This window comes from Pollicipes pollicipes, unplaced genomic scaffold (assembly GCF_011947565.3).
Source record: "Pollicipes pollicipes isolate AB1234 unplaced genomic scaffold, Ppol_2.1 Scaffold_4002;HRSCAF=4701_pilon_pilon_pilon, whole genome shotgun sequence".
Lineage (NCBI taxonomy): Eukaryota > Metazoa > Arthropoda > Thecostraca > Pollicipedomorpha > Pollicipedidae > Pollicipes > Pollicipes pollicipes.
Genome location: NW_023596420.1, coordinates 26869066 through 26889256, shown reverse-complemented (window position 1 = coordinate 26889256; position 20191 = coordinate 26869066). Strand labels below are relative to the sequence as shown.

Genomic DNA, 20191 nt, shown 5'->3' with positions numbered 1-20191 from the left:
GCTGGTGCTGAATTTTTGCGCGCAATTGCCAAACGTAATTTTACATGCCGCCGACGTCGTATGTGTCATTTTCATTGACTATTGAGAGTGCGACACTTATTATACCGGTGTTTCACGGTCTTAACAGATTTCAAATGCTAGGATATGTTGTCTTCCTTTATAACAGAGGGAAAATCTGCGCTAATAATCAGCCATCAACTGGTTACATCGCCCAGCCGGCTAGCCGCAAAAACATAAGCTAGAAATCAAGTCCATGCTTGGTTTTGATGGTTGTTAGCAACTAACTCAAGTTCATTTTGCCTGTTGTTCCGAAACACTTAGCCTCAAAATCACTGCATTTAACATGACCTGTAGAAAGTGAGTGAGTTCTGCGTGAATGCATGCGTAGCACGCCAAGCTTCTGAAGGCCGTGCACGGTAGGATGGGTTTCCATATTTATGAAACAAATGAATAAATAAATACATACATGCATATATACGTACCTATATATATATATATATATATATATATATATATATATATATATATATATATATATATATCTATAGATAGATAGATAGATAGATATATATATATATATATATATATATATATATATATATATGTGGGTACGTACATACTATACCTATACATTTATCTCTGTATACATATATGTATTTTTATACATATATACACATATATATATATATATATATATATATATGTGTGTATGTATGTTACATATGGCATGTCTTAAAATGTTATGACCGAAATGCAAGGATATGTTTTGTAGGGGGCCCCGAACTCCAGGGAGGCCCACAATGCTGCGTGCCCCCCCCCCCCCTTCACGAAATCCCGGATCCGCCACTGCTGATATAACTCTTAAATGGTGGCATCTCTTATGCTACTTAGGCAACATTTTTGAATGAATTACAGGCGTCCAAAAGTTCCGGCTTCAAAACGACCAAGCTCTTGTCATGAACACGAACGCATGTACCACTGTTGAAATTTCTACAGCCTCGGCATTTTACAACTTTCTTCGGAGGAGTGTTGCTTCAACCCATACGTCATGCACGACAAATCGTCAAAATCACGCAAGATAATGAACAATAGCTTTTGTATTAGTACCACAAAATTGTGTCCTTCATAATTCAGCTGAGCTTCCCTACAACCTGCAATTTGTTGCTATACCCTTGAAAGGTGCCAGCGCGTTCTACATGAGCATGAGTGTAGGTTTTTGAAACAGAAATCTTGTCGTGTTGCACTTGGTCGCGCTCACGTAGGCTGTAAGTTTTTGCAGCAAAAATGATAACGGGAATTTATTTTTGAAGCGTGCTTTTTCTCGTATCGCACTAATGTTGGGCATAAGTCTTTGCATTTGAAGTCATGCCATCTATACTTCATGGCTATTTAAGCTTTTACAGCAGAAGCAATGACAGATATCAGCTTTGTCGTGTAACACAAATATCGCGTAGGTTTTTCTTCTGCCGTTATGTCTTATTTAACACGCGCTCGGGTAGAGAAGGTCAAATTGACCCCCGAATGTTTTTCCAGAATGGTTTCCGAACAGCGTGGCGCAGCGGCGCCAAATTTTGCACAGCTGTAGATAATTGAATATCGGATCGTTAAACATAGCAAATTTAGATGTACCTGGTATTGTCGCTGACCTATGGCGGGTCAAAGTCAGACCCTAGTTTCAGCGAAGTCGATTTCCAGGGAATCGTTCAATCTGATGCAACAACGGAGTGTTAGACGAAGCCATACATCTCTGAGATGCTTTCTTGGGCAGCATCAATATTGATTGGAGCAAATTAAATTGACCTAGAGTCAGGTACAAAGGTCAGACCAAGGTCAAAACCAACTTGTTTTTTACTCTAGGGCTTGCAGTATGGGATAGTTTCTGGTGCTCATTTCGAATTTACCGATGGCAGAAATCGCATTATACATCTTTCATGGACTTCTCAGGCGTCAGAATAGGTCACTGACCTAAAGTGACCCAGGTTAGCACTTTGTTTTCAGAAACATACTGCCTAGCATAATCTTTGTCGCTTATTCAAATGCAAAACTCAGAGTAGTCTTGTATCATTTTGGTCACCATGAGCTTTAAAAGGTCAAACAAGGTCACTGACCTTAAATGAGCATGTGTACTTTTGCCTAGAAACTGTTATCTAGGTTCTGGGGGCGCGTTGGAGGCCAACCTGGAAGTTGACCTTATCTGACCTTATTTGACGCGGAGGTCATGACCTAGGAAACTCAAACTTTGACCTAAATGAGTTCATGTACAGGCCAACACGCCCTGTGAATTTGGTGTCGTTAGCTTTCTTGGTTGCTCCCGAGATCTCAGGGGGGTCAAATTACCCCCCCCCCACCCGAGCGAAGTGTATCTAGCCGGCCACCAGGGCGCGTGTTGAGTAATAATTCTATAGGTGTTGCGGCAGAACAAATGGCGGGTACATGTTTTGAAGCACAAGTTTTCTCGCGTTGCACTAATGTCGCGCACGCGTCTTTGCAGTAAAAGCAATGTTGTATACACACGACATGACTGTGAACATGTTCGCAGTAAAGGTAACGACGGGCATCATCCTTTGAAGCGTATGGCTTGTCGCGTGTCACTGATGTCGAGTGTGAGTATAGGCAGCAGAAGTGATGTTGTAGCACTCTTGACGGCAGGACTTTCTGTTAGAGCACCAACGCCGCGGATCCTGCGGAGAATAACGTTTGACGTCATATGCCGCGGCTTCAGCGACGCAGAGCTCGGCCGGGCTACGTGGCTGGTCAGCTGATCCATGTGCACGAGAGCCAGCTGACGGAATCAAGACGTCTGCGTGCATGAGCGATGCAGCGTCGCTTCGCCCGCACTGGTCCCGGATCTGCGCGCGATTCACCTCTGGCTAGCCCACCCGTCTGACCGGTGAGCCGAAATGTCAAATGCTGTTTGCCAGCGGATCTCTGTAGGAGCGTCGCCGGCAGTGGTTTAACATGCTGCTTGAGCTTCAACTAAAGAGACGGATTTGGTCGGTGTGCACGCTGTCCGGGAACGCATTTGTTGGAGAGACCGAAAGCATTCAAAGCTACTGACCGACAGCGATTAAAAACCATGGGGCTAAGCCAGGTTTGAAGTGCGATGTCAGCTCAAAGCGTCCCTGCAATCTGCTGTTTCGCAACAGCGGGCTATTACCATCGCTGTAGCGCCCTGCCGACAACGAGCGGTGCGACGATCGGTCACGACACATGCGCAGTCCTGTTTCGGGTCACACGGGACCGGCCCCATGTTCCGAGCAGGGTGTCCCGTCAGCTGGCGAGACTTGGCTTGGGGCCAAAAGTGGCGCAGGCCACGACAGCAAACGAGCGGCGAGGCTGCAGCAGCAGATAAGCTGACTAGTTTATCGCAGTGTTGACGGCCGGATCAGACTGTCATCGTTACTGCCAAAGTCTCTGCACCTGCCTCGTGGGACGGGTCAGGCGATACCCCAGAGGGAGTTGATGCAAATAGTGCGGTGCGTCCCGGCCGGGCAGGGTGGAAACTGCAGCAATATGCGAAAGCATCAGTGTTTGGTAGTAAGATCGCTGTTGTTGTTGTGGTTATCGCACCGAGGAAAATATTAAGGAAACAAAGTAAATCCGCGCATGAATTTCATGAGGCAAACATGCAAGCTGAATGTGAGGTGGTGCCGGTAGTGCAATGGTTAACGCGTCTGCGTGAACCACCGCGCGTCTGGGAAACCAGAGGTACGGGGTTCGATTCCCCGTGGTGCCCGCCCTTCCTGCCAGGGTGAGAGGCCGGCGACGCCATATAGCCTCAGCAGCTGAGTGCGTCGTAAAGCCCCAATGACACACACACACATTCATAAGCTAAAGGTGATGGCCCTTGACGTGCATGTTTAAGACGAACTTCAGCATGGGGGCTTCAATCATCATCCATTGATGATGATCATGATAATCCTGATGACGACATAGCAATGCTAATGACAATTATATTGACTATGCTCAACGTTTCAAACTGTACTCACCATCAAGAATAACCCGCAAAGCTCATGCTAACCTCAAGCGTAAGCTTATTCCTTTGAGGGACTTTCACTTTGGAGGATGAGCACAGCTCAAAATATTGTGCAACGTCAATACAGTCCTTATTCAGCATTACGACGTCGTTTAACCAGTAGTCTCTGGCGTATTGAAGGTCGTTAGTTCAGCATGATAATGCATCGCAACTCAAAAACAAAACAAAAATCGCGAAAATCGTTACGCTCATACTAACACTGATAAGCCCTGACGACCAGAAATTTAGTTATTCTTCGACCAGGACAAAAATGCTGCTGCTTCCTGGGACCTTGTCATCTCCCTGCCTGTACGCCGCGGCTTGTGCCTGAGCCAACCGTTCACAGCTCCCAGCAACGACCACGACACTGACGGAAAAGAGAACAGACAGTCGCATACGCAGAGGTTTGAAAAGATGGGCGCTTTGCAGCCGACCACGAGGTCGCGAATGCAAGCCATTGTTATGTTGTTTTGTTATGTTTTGTTATGTTATGTTAATTACAATGTTAGCTGTGTTTTTAAGCGTTCCCTTTACGTCTCAGCCTCCACGGCCGACCAAGACGGGACGCCGAGCGCGCGGTGCCTGCTAATTAACAGTCTGCAACTCAATACGACACAAGCCTTGACTCAGAGCAACGGCAGCAATAACGACGTGTTTTTACTAACTGACCTCGAATACGAATGCCAGAACGGAAAGCGAAACCGGGTGTTATTGGACCAGGAATATCGGCATGCTGCACAGGCGTAATACCATTTCACTGTGATCAGTTCGCACCCAGTTGCGTTGCCAGAAGTTATTTTAACGGCAGCCACCAAGGCGCAGGTAAATCGAAATTTTCTCAAAACTGACTTGAATGAGATGAACGAAATGTAACTCGAAATTTAATCAAAATTTTTGGGGTTGGAAGCATTTGCGAAAAATCGAAATGTTTTCATTCGCTGTAGATTTTCTGATAATCCGCACTACAGTAGCACACCTGCCATTGCGGGCGTTGACTGGGTACGGCTCCAGTTCGGCGTTGACTGGGTACGGCCCCAGTTCGGCGTTGACTGGGTACGGCCCCAGTTCGGCGTTGACTGGGTACGGCCCCAGTTCGGCGTTGAGTGGGTACGACCCCAGTTCGGCGTTGAGTAGGTACGACCCCAGTTCGGCGATGAGTGGGTACGGCCCCAGTCCGGCGTTGACTGGGTACGGCCCCGGTTCGGCGTTGAGTGGGCGCAGCCCCAGTTCGGCGTTGACTGGGTACGGTCCCAGTTCGGCGTTGAGTGGGCACGGCTCCGGTTCGGCGCTGAGTGGGAGCGGCCCCAGTTCGGCGTTGAGTGGGTACGGCCCCAGTTCGGCGTTGAGTGGGCACGGCTCCAGTTCGGCGCTGAGTGGGAGCGGCCCCAGTTCGGCGCTGAATGGGAACGGCCCCAGTTTGGCGTTGAGTTGGGCGATGACGTTAAGTGACTGCGGCGTCAGTTTCGCGTTGAGTGGGAGCTGCCCCAGCTCGACGTGGAGCTTCAGCCTTCCTATCGTCCGTATCTGCTGACGGCGCTCGAGGCCATCGGACCAGTGGTGTGTTTGTACATGGCACTTCGCGGCCTCTCAGGCTCGCTTGACCCTGAACAGACTAACAACACGTGCTATCTGTGAGCCGTGCAATGGGACGGAGCCTGGAGTGCTCCCGTCCTGCAAGCGTCATGCTGCACGTAAGGTGGACACGAACCTAGGAGTACAAGAAGACGCCACTCTCTTTAGCAAGTCAAACAAACAGCAGATGGATGCCGCATGACTGGGAACAGTCATGGTCCGTTTGTTCCCCAACATCTATGCTGACTCCCTCATACGGTAATGGCGACCTACCGTCTGCATGGAACTAGAACCGGCCAGGACGGTTTCAGTTGGGGCCATGACATTGCGTCACGAATGACTTTTGCGCATGAGCACGTTGCGACAGCTCGCAGTTAACAATGTGATCATACCGCATTGTTGTCAGAGATCTTCCCGAAGATTTGGGACAACTCATCAGGGGCGACTGGTAGTTTGAGCCTCGAATAATTGATAAATGACAAGGGATGCAAGATATGCTGTATGCTATAATACACTGTTATGTGCCACATTATGTCATGTATGTATACTACATTATGTACTATGTTACATGAATTGTAACACATGCTGGTATCTCAAACGTCACATCTCTTGGACAGCAATTGTGAAAAGAATGAACGGATGCAGGTGAAGAAAATGCCACTGCCACACTATACCAGAAGACTCAAAGATATTAACCTACTAACAACTGTAATGATGTCGTCACATAGATACCTAGGTATAACGTAATTATTTCCTTATTCTAACATCATTATTTAAATAGACAGAAGGCTGTAACACTTCTTCCTGACTATGGACGAGACAGAACGCTTAGTGAGCAGTGGCGCCTGGCGCACCAAGCTAATCATTTAGGGTAGGGGGGGGGGGGAGGCATGGCCACCGGTGCCCCCTCCCCCATACCACCTCTCAAGGAACCCCTGGAAGAAATTTGCTTACTTACCTGCATGAACGGTGCTAATAAATGTTGAAAATGCTGTTGACCCCCGCCTAAATAATGAACAACAGATATTCATGTCCTTGGTTCTTTGCCATATGCATTGCGTACAAAAATAAATGAAAAAAGGGGTCTGAAAATTAAGTGGACAAAATCCAGAGATTCTGGGTGACGCCACACTCGAGAGGCACCACCATGGGTGACGCCACACTCGAGAGGCACCACCATGGGTGACGCCACGCTCGAGAGGCACCACCATGGGTGACGCCACACTCGAGAGGCACCACCATGGGTGACGCCACACTCGAGAGGCACCACCATGGGTGACGCCACACTCGAGAGACACCACCATGGGTGACGCCACACTCGAGAGGCACCACCATGGGTGACGCCACACTCGAGAGGCACCACCATGGGTGACGCCACACTCGAGAGGCACCACCATGGGTGACGCCATACTCGAGAGGCACCACCATGGGTGACGCCACGCTCGAGAGACACCACCATGCGAGTCGTTCTTTGAACTGGCATTATATTTATACTCGTATTCAGATCGATATTCACCCGAGAAATTACTCCCGATTAACGTGAATACCTGCAGGGAGATGTAACGCAACTTTCCAATCGCATAGGGCTCAACAACTGAGACTGGTGCGTAATATTCGGTAAGACCTACACGATGACTCAACAACTGAGACTGGTGCGTAATATTCCGTAAGACCTACACGATGACTCAACAACTAAGACTGGTGCGTAATATTCCGTACGACCTACACGATGACTCAACAACTGAGACTGGTGCGTAATATTCCGTAAGACCTACACGATGACTCAACACGATGAGCAAATTAACATAACCGACAAGATCTAGCGCGGTACCAGTGGCTGGTCAAAGTCGTGAACAACAATTTGATACGGGTTACTATATGTTCATTAGGCACCTCCATTCTTTGGCTGCCATGACGTCAATACAATATAGATATATATGAATCCGAATATGATGCCGCCTGGACAAACATAAGTCGGCTGGTTTCTTCACAGCGGAGTCCTGGATCGACCACTGGGCCGTTGGCAGAAGCAGAGCCCCTTGCACGTGGTGCGCATGCTGTACATGGAGATGAAAAATACTGAAACGTGAACCAAACAGCGCACATATTTTTCATCACTAACAATGAACCATTTTGACAAGGACCCACAAATCAACGAATTTCCATCAAACCACAATGCTATTTCGATTTCAATAAAATAGGCGACATTGACATGAAGGAAAAATGCAGGAATACATGAACGGTAGAAGATTATGATGCGTTTTGTGAACAAAAATACGTTCTGATTTCCATTTTTCTCAGAATTTCTGAGATAAATAACTCGACTTTGACATAAAAACCTTAGGGGAATGCTCCACATTTGAAGATGTCGAAGACATGAGATATGATGAAATAAGCTCAACGATGACTACCGGTGTATCTTTAAGTAGGGAAGACTGCGCAAGGCAACACCATTTTTGTATCTGTATTGCATGCACTCTTTAATATGCCATTGCTTGATTGCGCCATCGTATCGTGCACTATACTAACTGATAGTCAGTAGATGGCCATCATATCTAGAAATCGTGCTCACGAACACCAGATATGAACGACCCGACAATTTTACTTTGCATGGCCTTGATCGTCACGTGGTCAATGGAATGGCAGAATTTGGACAACGTTAGTGTGGCGTCATGGATGCTTTGGGTAACCTTGAAATAGGCTGCACGAAAAAGTCTGCGTGTTTTCGCAGGCGTGTATCTCAGAAACTAGAAACGTTTAGATCTTAAGGGTTTGTGAACCACACCGACTGATTTTTAAGATGGATATTTCAGTTTACTAAAGGGAGTGTTTCAGTTATTAAAGGGAATGTTCCATATTTGACCCCATGCAAATGTGGAACACCTCCTTTAAAGCCCCTCACCGACGTGCCCCACGCACTCCTTTTCATTGACTCGTTCCGTAATGCAAAGTCGTATTGCCTGGTGTCTAGACCGACGAAACTGGATGCGAGTCAGCGTAGGTAAATAATAATTCTCGATCATCTTAAGCGACGAACACCGCTAAACCTACTGAGTCGACAAAGCTATCTTTGCCTTCGCCAATAATTGTATAAATTTGGTACATAAACTAGAATCAGTTGCTAGTGCTGATTCAGCTTTTAGTTGGAGCAGCATATGTGCAAGCCAGCGCAGTGCTCGGCGCTCAGTGTTTATCTTTTAATGTTTGCTTAAACGTCGGCGCCGGTGCAGTGATTATATACGCCTGTGCCGGTACAGTGATTATATACGGCTGCGCCGGTGCAGTGGATGTATACGTCTGCGTTGGCGCAGTGATTATATACGGCTGCGCCGGCGCAGTGGATATATACGTCTGCGTCGGCGCAGTGATTATATACGCCTGCGCCGGCGCAGTGATTATATACGTCTGCGTTCGCGCAGTGATTATATACGGCTGCGCCGGCGCAGTGGATACATACGTCTGCGTCGGCGCAGTGGATATGTACGTCTGCGCCGGAGCAGTGATTATATACGCCTGCGCCGGCGCAGTGATTATATACGTCTGCGTCGGCGCAGTGATTATATACGTCTGCGCCGGAGCAGTGGATATATACGTCTGCGTCGGCGCAATGGTTATATACGTCTGCGTCGGCGCTGTGGTTATATACGTCTGCGTCGGCGCAGTGATTATATACGCCTGCGCCGGCGCAATGGTTATATACGTCTGCGTCGGCGCAGTGATTATATACGTCTGCGCCGGTGCAATGGTTATATACGTATGCGTCGGCGCAGTGATTATATACGTCTGCGTCGGCGCAGTGGTTATATACGTCTGCGTCGGCGCAGTGATTATATACGTCTGCGTCGGCGCAGTGGATATATACGTCCGCGTCGGCGCAATGGTTACATACGTCCGCGTCGGCGCAGTGGTTATATACGTCTGCGCCGGCACAGTGGTTGTATACGTCTGCGTCGGCGCAGTGGATATACACGTCTGCGCCGGAGCAGTGATTATATACGTCTGCGTCGGCGCAGTGATTATATACGTCTGCGCCGGTGCAGTGGATATATACGTCCGCGTCGGCGCAATGGTTACATACGTCTGCGTCGGCGCAGTGGTTATATACGTCTGCGCCGGCACAGTGGTTGTATACGTCTGCGTCGGCGCAGTGGATATATACGTCTGCGCCGGAGCAGTGATTATATACGTCTGCGTCGGCGCAGTGATTATATACGTCTGCGTCGGCGCAGTGGATATATACGTCTGCGTCGGCGCAATGGTTATATACGTCCGCGTCGGCGCAGTGGATATATACGTCTGCGTCGGCACAGTGGTTATATACGTCTGCGTCGGCGAAGTGGTTATATATGTCTGCGCCGGAGCAGTGGATATATACGTCTGCGTCGGCACAGTGGTTATATACGTCTGCGCCGGCGCAATGGTTATATACGTCTGCGTCGGCGCGGTGGTTATATACGTCTGCGCCGGTGCAGTGGATATATACGTCTGCGTCGGCGCAGTGGATATACATGTCTGCGTCGACGCAATGGTTATATACGTCTGCGTCGGCGCAGTGGTTATATACGTCCGCGTCGGCGCGATGGTTATATACGTCTGCGTCGGCACAATGGTTATATACGTCTGCGTCGGCGCAGTGGTTATATACGTCTGCGCCGGTGCAGTGGATATACACGTCTGCGTCGACGCAATGGTTATATACGTCTGCGTCGGCGCAATGGTTATATACGTCCGCGTCGGCGCAGTGGATATATACGTCTGCGTCGGCGCAGTGGTTATATACGTCTGCGTCGGCGCAGTGGTTATATACGTCTGCGTCGGCGCAGTGATTATATACGTCTGCGTCGGTGCAGTAATTATATACGTCTGCGCCGGCGCAGTGGTTATATACGTCTACGCCGGCGCAGTGGTTATATACGTCTGCGTCGGCGCAGTGGTTATATAAGTCTGCGTCGGCGCAGTGGTTATATACGTCTGCGCCGGCGCAATGGTCATATACGTCGCAATCGCATCGCGATCGAGTTCTAGCGGCACGTGGCCAGCCCGCATCATCCTGGCAGCAAAATTCCAACACCCAGGTGGAGGTCATGAGACGAATACTCAGCGGAAATAACAATCCATGCTTTCACTGCACCTTGTCACGATGGAAAATGTCGATACCAAGCTCGACTAATCTCAGGGCTCTATATATTATTATCAGTCAAACATTGTCCAATAACTTCAGAACTCTGTAACAGCTGCATTTGGAACACATTGGTCGCACAGTGTTGGGACCGGTACCAAACCAATGACTGGCTACTGTGCCGTGATAGCGTAATGGTATCCAAGGTCAGGCGTGAAGTTCATGTCAAGAGAGTTAGGTCACGTTATCTGAAATGTTCTTTTGCTCTTTTAGCCGACGTGATATGTAAAAGTCACAACGTTGGAAATGCGTCATCACCGATTTACACAATGTTATTTAAAAGACGGTCAACGATAAAAAGTATGGTGGCGTACTGCTATATACGCCTTTTTTCACTGTCATTTACAAGCCGCTCGTTCTTATCATCGGTCCCAAAGAAGGGATTTGTTCAGTTTTCTACTTCTCCTGGCACTGGGGCGAACAAGAGGTCAGCAACTGTCCTGCGCGGGCGATGCTCCCAGCCTGGACGTGTCCTGCGCGGGCGATGCTCCCAGCCTGGACGTGTCCTGCGCGGGCGATGCTCCCAACCTGGACGCGTCCTGCGCGGGCGATGCTCCCAGCCTGGACGTGTCCTGCGCGGGCGATGCTCCCTAACCTGGACGCGTCCTGCGCCGGGCGATGCTTCCCAACCTGGACGTGTCCTGCCGGGCCGATGCTCCCAACCTGGGAACGTGTCCTGAGCGGGCGTGCTCCCAGCCTGGACGTGTCCTGCGCGGGCGAATGCTCCCAGTCCTGGACGATGTCCTGCGCGGGCGATGCTCCCAGCCTGGACGTGTCCTGCGCGGTCGGGGCGATGCTCCCAAGCCTGGACGCCTGGCCGTGTTCCCACGTCGACGCAGCCATGTGCTGGTCGGCTTCCTCGGGAGCCGGACAACAAACCAGGATCGTGTGTGACCAAGTCCAAGGCGATGGTCACGTGACCAACGCGCTGCTCAATTCGTTTACGGTGAGGGTAACAGCTGGGGGCGGGCCGGGCGGCGACCAGTGCCCGGAATGTGTGGGGCGGTGGCCAAACCCGCACCGGGCTTGATCGGTCGTCATTCGCGGAGGGCAGCGTCAACGAGCGCGCCCAGATAGTGCGGCACCATACGCTGTGCTGGGCCTGCCGTACTGACGGACGCGTGGCGCGTCGCTGCCGTTTAAAAGGCCGTTGCGGGTGTCCCCGCAATGTCGGGAGTGGCACCATCCGATGCTCCACGGAGCCCGCGGATGTTCTCGCTTCCGTCGGCCAGCGCACCAGACACCCCAACAGCGGACAGCTCTGCATACGTCAGCACCATGTGTTTCAGAAACACTCCAGGTGTTTCTGCCGTAGATCACCACTCGTTGCTTGGGCAGCAGATTGTTGAGCATGGGAGACGACTGCATTTGTTTTTATAAACTTAAGCATAGCTTCATTTCCGTCAGCGAGGGGTTCCATGCCCAACCATTGCAGGATGTACAACGTGCCTATAAACTGAGGACCGTCTGGCGGCAGACGGTCAGCGATCTGCCGAGGTTGGGTGACTTCAAGATAGACCTTGAGCCGGTTCAAGGTTCAAGGTCGGGGCGAGCGAGCGCAGCCCGCTCGCCCGGCCCTCCGCCACGAGCCGCGCACAGCGCGCCCACCGACCCGCGCTGGCAGGCGGCGCCCTACTCACGCCGCCCGCACCGGCCGCGATGGCTCTGCTGGCCGCCGTCGCCACGCGGCTGCCGGCAGCTGCGAGGCTTTCCAAACATGCGGGATGGGGAGGGGCACACTCTGAGGTCGAGGGAGTGTGCCAGCGAGTTTATTTGCTTAGTTGTGTCCGTGTCAGATTACGTCGGGATCAACACGGTACTGGCGATGTTTGCGCTCAAGTGTTTCAGGTCATGGGTATCCGTAAGCAGTTCAAGAAATTTCGCGATTTCATTTTACTGAGACGAGTGGACTAAACAATCAATGCACTGAGGAGAACAAATAAAAATAAACGAGGATTGAAATTGGTAAAGCCAGTCCAGCCAGAAGAATGCATGTTGACATTTTGGGTGTGGGCTAATTGCAGCAAGTATATAGGTGTTTTAGTAGGTTTGTGTTGCTCGTAAAGTTACATCTAATATGAGAAAACCGCGATATTTTCATTTCAGATGGCGTCCTCCGATCGCAAACCATTCCCTTTTAAGATCCTGCAACTAGAAAATGAGATTCAGAAGAACGTGGCCCAGAACTTCCGAGGATTCCCAAATGGACTAGCGTCATGCAACCACTGGGGCCACAAGCTGTCGGCTACCGTCACAGAGGCCGAGCTGGAGGACCTGTACAACTACCCGCTGGACCCGCGGGACGTCTGGGTGGTGACGCCACCCAAGTGTGGCACTACCTGGACCCAGGAGATGGTGTGGCTCATCGCCAACGATCTGGACTACGAGGGAGCCAAGACGCCTCTTATGCCCGACAGGCAGGTTTTTCGCCTTGTTCGTGCCAGTTGGTGTGATTACGTAAGTCGTTAAGTGAACTTGCGAGGAGCATTTTTCACGTAGATGAATCAGTAGTACTAACCTTATTCCTCGGAGAAAAACCAGGGAAGATATAGATGCGTTGGTATTTTGACAGCATGCCCCTATCGAAACAATAGCAGGAGTGAATCAAAAATGGCCTAACGATGATCCTACTGGATTTTTCAGTCTTTTTTTGCCGAAACAGCGAGCCACAGCGAGCCACTAGCTAAAAATTTAAATGCGCGAAAATACGCGTAAGTGCAAACGAACTCAAGTAAGCAGGCATCACACATCACGCTTCATTCAAACATGCAGGCGAGCCCACGTAAACAGGCATCGCACATCACGCATCAATTATACATGCAAGCGACTTTGGTCAAACAGACATCGCGCATCAGGCGTCAGGCATCACTTACCCGTGTTAGCGATTTTAAGCTAGCACTCATCACGCATCAAAGCACATATCACGTTGGCATGATCGGTCATGATGAGCGCTGTACGTTAAGGTTTGGTCATCAACTTTTTATAAGAGCAGATTCACTTATCACTGTCTGGGTGGTCCTGTGCTCTGTGGATGACTTTCAGTTCTAAAAGGGGCACATGGTCCCATACCGTTCTGTTTTTCAGCCTGAGCGTGTTTTGCCAAAGAAGAATAACCACTTAAACGGGTATGCCCTGTTTTATTTTTGGCGTCTCGCAGGTGTTCATGATATCTGAAACGAATAGAGCGCATGAACTATCTGGCATAGACCATGTCCCTCCCAGTTTTTTCACGCGGTTTACACTTAATTTCGTAAACGACGTTTTTTTCGTGCAAACTCCTTGAAACATGATTGGCATAAATGACATCTCTTGCTAGCCAGACACTTAGGCTTCGAGATGCTAGGTCTGGTGAAATCTTCTATATCGAAGCCTAAGCGCCCGGGTGGCAATATATGTCATTTATGCAAGTCTGCGTTTTAAGGGGTTTGCACGCAAAAAACGTGGTTTACGAAATTAAGTGTAAGCTGTGTGAAAAAACGTAAGGAACAGAGTCTATGTCGGGGAGGCCACGCGCCCTATTCGTTTGAGATGTAATGAACACCCACGAGACGCTAAAATGCATTTTTTTTTAAAACAAAAAACAAAAACAATACAGGCTTGTCTGACAAAAAACAACAAAAACAAAAAAAAGACCATTTTGGTTTTTGTTTTTGGCAAAACACGCTCGGGCTGAGATACAGAAGGTATGGACCCTATGCCCCTTTCAGAGCTCAAAGTCATCTACGGAGCACCGGACCACCCAGACATGAAAATAAGGCAACCTTTTCCTATAAAAGGTCAATGGCCAAACCTTTATGTACAGGGCTCATCACGGCCGATTATGCCGACGTGATATCTGCCTTCATGTGTGATATGTGCTAGCTTAAAATCGTTGACATGTGTAAGTGATGCATAAATTGCGATGCGCAATGTCTGTTTAACTGGAATCACTCGCATGTATCATTGATGTGTGATTTGCGATGCCTGTTAACTTCAGCTCGCTTGCAAATTGGAATGAAGCGTGACGCGCGATGCCTGTTAACTTGAATTTGTTCGCATGTACACGTATTTTCGCGTATTATAATTCTTAGTTAGATATGCACTGTATCGTAGTAATGCCTAAAAAAGCTCCTTGTTGAATTCCCTGAACGTTGTTGCCCTGTAAAAATTGTGGCTCACTGTTTCAATAAAAAACTGAAAAATCGAGCAGGATCATTGGCAGGCAATTTTGAATTTACTTCTGCCATTCGTTCCGATGAATGCATGTTGCCGAAATATCAACGCATCTATATCTCCACACTCCTGCTTCTTTTCTCCGAAGAACAAGGCTGTTGTCACTGTCTTGTCAGTTGGCATCATGATAAATTCATAATGGAAACGTACGATGGACTTTGACTAGGGGAATCTCGTGCGCCGCGTACTGCAGGAGCCCTGCGAGAGTGCGACGCTGGCGCCGCCTGTCGAATAGGGGCCGCGAGCGGGTGGGCGCCAGCGCCAGGAGACCGCTTACCAGCGTGTCTTAAAAGGGCATTGCATCCGCCGCTGGCGGTTGCCTAGGACTTAACATCTCCTTCTCAGTTGGGAGATATCGCTTTTGTAGGATGCCTTGGCCAAATACCTTAACACTCGGCTACCCTCTGAAGAGATATCCGGTTACTTGCCCGTTGGGCCTGGAGCGCGGACCCTTCTTCCCCCGCAACGGGCGCGTGGACCCAACCCTCTCGTCCGCAACCGGTGTCAAACTCGTGAGGACGGTACCACACGAGTACAAGCGCTGCCGACATCTCTTGATTGCTTCGTGAACTACAGCGATTAATTTATAGATATCCGAATAACAGCCACCCGGTGCGTTTGTCAGCTGTTGTTTGGCCGGCATGGTATTTAAAATGGTTGTCTTAAAAAGGACGCACCGATCTCCACCCCGCCATCAGGGTAAAAGTTCAGCTTTATCTAGACAGCCTTAACACATTTGGACCGTGATATGCACATGCCCACTGCCAATGAAATCACGAATCTCAAATTTTTCAACAAGGCAAAAATGAAATATTTGTGCTGATAGTTGGCAAGGAAACATTTGTACAGGAATATGATGCTAAAAATGCTTCTACGCCTACCGATGATAGCTCAGTCTAGGTCTGTCTATCACACTGAGACATGCTGCTGTGCCGCGTCTGTTTAAAGGTGGAACTACATCGAGTTTGCTGCCCTTGTAGACAAGGATATCATTGGGCGCTTCCTACCGTTATCCGCCAATGGCGGTCTCCAAGACACGACCGCGTTGACCGGTGACCCCAACCGTCCGTCTCCACGCTTCATCAAGACACACTTGCCGATGTGCATGAACAACCCGCGCCTTCTCGACGTCTGCAAGGTCGTCTACGTGGCCAGAAACCCAAAGGACATCTGCGTTTCTTACTACCATCACTGCAAACTCTTCCAGTGCCACGATTTCACGGGAGACCTGGAGGTATGTTCTGGTGTTTGAAATTGACGGCCCGCACGTCAGTGTTAAGTTATAGTCTTAAGGGAACGTTCCACAATGGAAGATATTGAGGTCAGCATGAGACATAATGAAAAAAGTTCGCTCGTAGTTATTGGTACGCTTTAATTAATACCCGCATAAATGGCTGCGCTAGACAACACAATTTCACTATTGAGTAAATACGCTCTTCAATACGTCATCATTCTGATGTCATGGTGCGTTTCCGCGACGCCAGAGCTGCTGTCAGACTAGCCGTACCGGAAATGTCACTTAAGTGGACGGACTAACTCACTTGTGCTCCAAGTCAAAGAGAGGTGAATTGACAGTTTTGTTGCAGTTTTGAGTCAGGTCACCGAGAGGTGACCTGACTCAAGCTGACCCTCACCCGAGCACGCGCTAGATAAGTTAAAATGCATGCCGATTTGTGTCACATCAGAATGGAACCGTCAGTCCAAAAATTCCAAAGATCTTGCCCTTGCCTATCCATTTCTAAATTGGACTTTGGAAGGTTTGGAGCATTAAAAGTATTGGAATCCAGTCAGCACCTCTAGTGTGTACTAGACCGAATTCTGATTGACATATTGTGTGTTGGCTTTTTCTCGTGGTGCTCCTGTATATTTCTCCGTGATTTCATATTTTTACTCGCATTCGCATTCTCGGTTGTGGCGTTGTTATCAAGTTATTCGATTCTCAGCCTCATTTCTATTATAACTGGTGGAATTTAATGCTGTTTTTTAAATTAATGTTTCATTTAATTTAATACTCAAATACCAGCACCATTAAACGCGCTCGTGTTCGAAACTTGCGCTTGACACGTTAACCTGGATGAATCTTACTGGCATACTCCAGAGACGATCGAGCCGATGCTCATGCTTTGCCTAATACCGAACATGACATGGCCATTGAAGAGTGGAATTTGAGTAACGTTCCCGTAACGCCATACATCTCTGGATGATTAGGCTGCGCGAAATAGTCCACGAGTTTGCATGCGCCTAGCTCAGACACGTGAAAATTTGAGGCATTCAACAGGGCATATACATCTGGACTGCAGAGAATGACCTTAAAAATAGCTATTTCAAATCAAAACTCCATACAAATGTGGAATATCCCCTTTTACTAACAATGCGACATGCCTGCAGCGGCGCGTAATAAAAAACAAGCCCCACCGCGAACTGCAGCCTTTCGAAATGTCACTGGTTCCCACAGAAATACAAAAAAAAAACAGTTTGATCGTAACAGCCTTCTATTACATCATCTTCTACCGTCCACACACACTTGTATCAGAAGTGCGACCAATATCCGTTCCAAAATATGTTCGACACAGCGGCCAACTCACCTCACCTCTTGTACCTAAATACACAGGGATTGCATTCTTGGGACACATATGTTGAGAGTCTTGGACTGTAGCGAAAAAAGCATCATGGACGCGCTACATCCGCAGGGAAGTTCATGTATGGTGGACCAGTGTTCCAATAATCATCTTCCTTCCATTTTAATAGCTTGACCGGCGCTCGCTTCGGTTCTAAACTTTGTGTACAAGTGATGACATTTATTGCCTTTTTTGCAATAGGAGTGACAAAACTTAGTATAAAAGTGATGACATGTATTGCCTTTTTTCCATAGGAGTAGCTTCTATTGTTATAGAATGTCATTCAGATAGAAAAGCAGATAATGCCTCAGGTACGTTAGCCATGGATTTCTCGTGGTTGAGAAATAATAATCTAATCGCCTGCGTTTCGACTTACATTTAACCCAGTGCTTACGTTTGCCCCAGTGCTGCTGCTTCCCCGCAAGTTACTGATTTTTTCTGCCGCTGATGGCTAACATTTCTGCCACCCGATTAAACAGCATTCTGCTTAAGAGGGACACCGGAAAGATGCCACACGTACACGGAAACCGGTCTCAGGTTAATTTTTTGTCCCTGTCGAATGAGCTCCAGTTGTGCTCTGGAGTATCCAAGTGAATTCGGATAATGTATTATCAGCAGCACCCTAAGCAAATTGTCTGTAATGCGGTGATAAAGTACATCTGATTTAAACTTCAAATCCTCCTCGAAGCACCTCCCCTTGATGAATCTAGTTCACGGATTGTTTGTGCTCTGTTAGTCATGTCTAGCCTGTTAGTTTAAAAAATCTGATTCTAAGATTTGGTAATTGCAAATCATTTGAGAACCCCACCTCTTTCCAAGCGTACGTGAAAACTCCATTCTCTGTTACACGCAATTTTCGTCAGGGTATATTTACATTCATCCTTTGTCACTGGCACTTCCCATGCCATCCTGCCCTCTGAGAGGCGAAGGTTATTGACACATAATGTAAGCCAGCGGAATCAGGAGCATGCTTCTGTCTTCATGTATGTATTGACCAGCGTCATCCCAGAGATCTATTCGATATTGGATTGTTGTTACAAACGAGACAACAATCTACCGGCGTCAGTGCTGTAATTTTGGCTTACGTAGCTGGCTAGCTGGTAGCCAGTAAGAAGTACTTTGCACATTTCTCCCCCCCCCCCCTCAATGCACTCATCTTGAGTGTGCTGCCTTGACAATTTTGCAACGATTTCACTTTAGATAATGTAGACCGATTCTGACTCTTTCGCACTTCATAACAAACAAAATAACAAGTTCCCTGGTGGTACGTCAGATAATTCCTCCTCCAAATCATTCGTCATTGCGTCCAAGCTTTTCCAGCTTCGGCACATTTCACTTTTGCGAAAGATGAATGTGGAAGACCCCTTACTTCCATATTTCTGCGCATATGACAGCGGCGAATCCCCCAATGTCCTAAATGTCCCCAAATTAGCATACGCATGATACTTCATCGAAAGGAACGTGCCCAAGACATCGATCGCCCCACACATCCCATTTTTGCGTGGTAGGGCTCAATCTTGCAATAACCCGTGTGCTGAGGCCTAAACGACCACTGCCCTCGGAGCAGACATAAGACTTGTGCCTTTTTCCAGCTGTTCGTGGAGAATATGATACATGGCAACATAATGGAGAGTAAGGTGATCGACCATATGATTGAGGCATGGAACCTGCGTCATCATCCCAACATGTGCTTCCTGTTCTTCGAGGACATGAAGCATGATCTGAAGACAGAGATCCGCAGGGTGGCCAAGTTCCTCGGCAAGTCATACTCGGACGAGCAGGTGGAGAAGCTGGCCCATCACCTGCACATCGACAACTTCAAAAACAATCCTTACGTGAACAGAGAGGACCTTAAGGGAAGAGGTCTGATGCACGCGGACCAGGGCAACTTTGTCCGAAAGGGCAAAACAGGCGATTGGAAGAACTACTTCACTCCGGAGATGAATGCCAAGGTTGAGCGCTGGATGGCCGACAAGATGAGGGGAACTGATCTGCGGTTCGTGCAGGAGCTGGACCGGCAGGACTGATGTCGGACGGCCACCAGGTGCCGGCGATGGCTCGGGCGGAACCACAGGCCAGGTCCGGTCAGGTGCCGTCCGTCAGCCCCGCAGACTCATCCCCCCCTGGTCACTCTGGTGTTAAGCCTAACCTCCAAAAAGTACCGTTTAGCCGATGCTCAAGCCAGAAATACAAAGCAATAATGGGCGCGTTTTTTTGTCATGAGAGGTAACAGCATCCTGCTTCACGGGATTACATGCTTCCCTAAAAATTTTAGCGTGATTTGCCGCCCTATGTGAACGTAATATCACCTTGCCTAAAACTATCCATCCCCTTACTAACGTTTGGTTACCCTCCATCAAAACCTCTCCCCACCATGCGTAACGCAATTTGTGGACGGCCCCAGCAAGAAGTCTACAGTTTAAAGCCCCGTGTGTAGTTATTTTTGCTTTGTTAACCCAGGTGGTTTTCCTCACATGCTACACTTTTTGCATGCAACACTCCATTAACTTTTACAATCATTGTGTGTGGAAGATTATGCCTTGGTAAGGACAAGTGAGCGGATAAATGGACAAATGTAAATAATTTTTAACATAT

General features: G+C 48.5%; 2 protein-coding genes across 2 annotated transcripts; one reads left to right on the top strand and one right to left on the bottom strand.

The window, feature by feature from the left end:
* Positions 1 to 2821: 2821 nt before the first annotated feature.
* Positions 2822 to 20020, top strand: LOC119093269 (sulfotransferase family cytosolic 1B member 1-like). The gene is made up of 4 exons (XM_037216197.1): positions 2822 to 2890; positions 12873 to 13183; positions 15927 to 16212; positions 19189 to 20020. Exons 2-4 carry the CDS (start codon positions 12873 to 12875, stop codon positions 19621 to 19623), a joined length of 1032 nt encoding a protein of 343 aa, XP_037072092.1. The 5' UTR covers positions 2822 to 2890; the 3' UTR covers positions 19624 to 20020.
* On the bottom strand, positions 3154 to 6551 carry LOC119094298 (histone-lysine N-methyltransferase 2D-like). The gene is made up of 3 exons (XM_037217372.1): positions 6546 to 6551; positions 4992 to 5464; positions 3154 to 3172 (listed from the first exon to the last, which is right to left on the bottom strand). Exons 1-3 carry the CDS (start codon positions 6549 to 6551, stop codon positions 3154 to 3156), a joined length of 498 nt encoding a protein of 165 aa, XP_037073267.1.
* Positions 20021 to 20191: the final 171 nt, after the last annotated feature.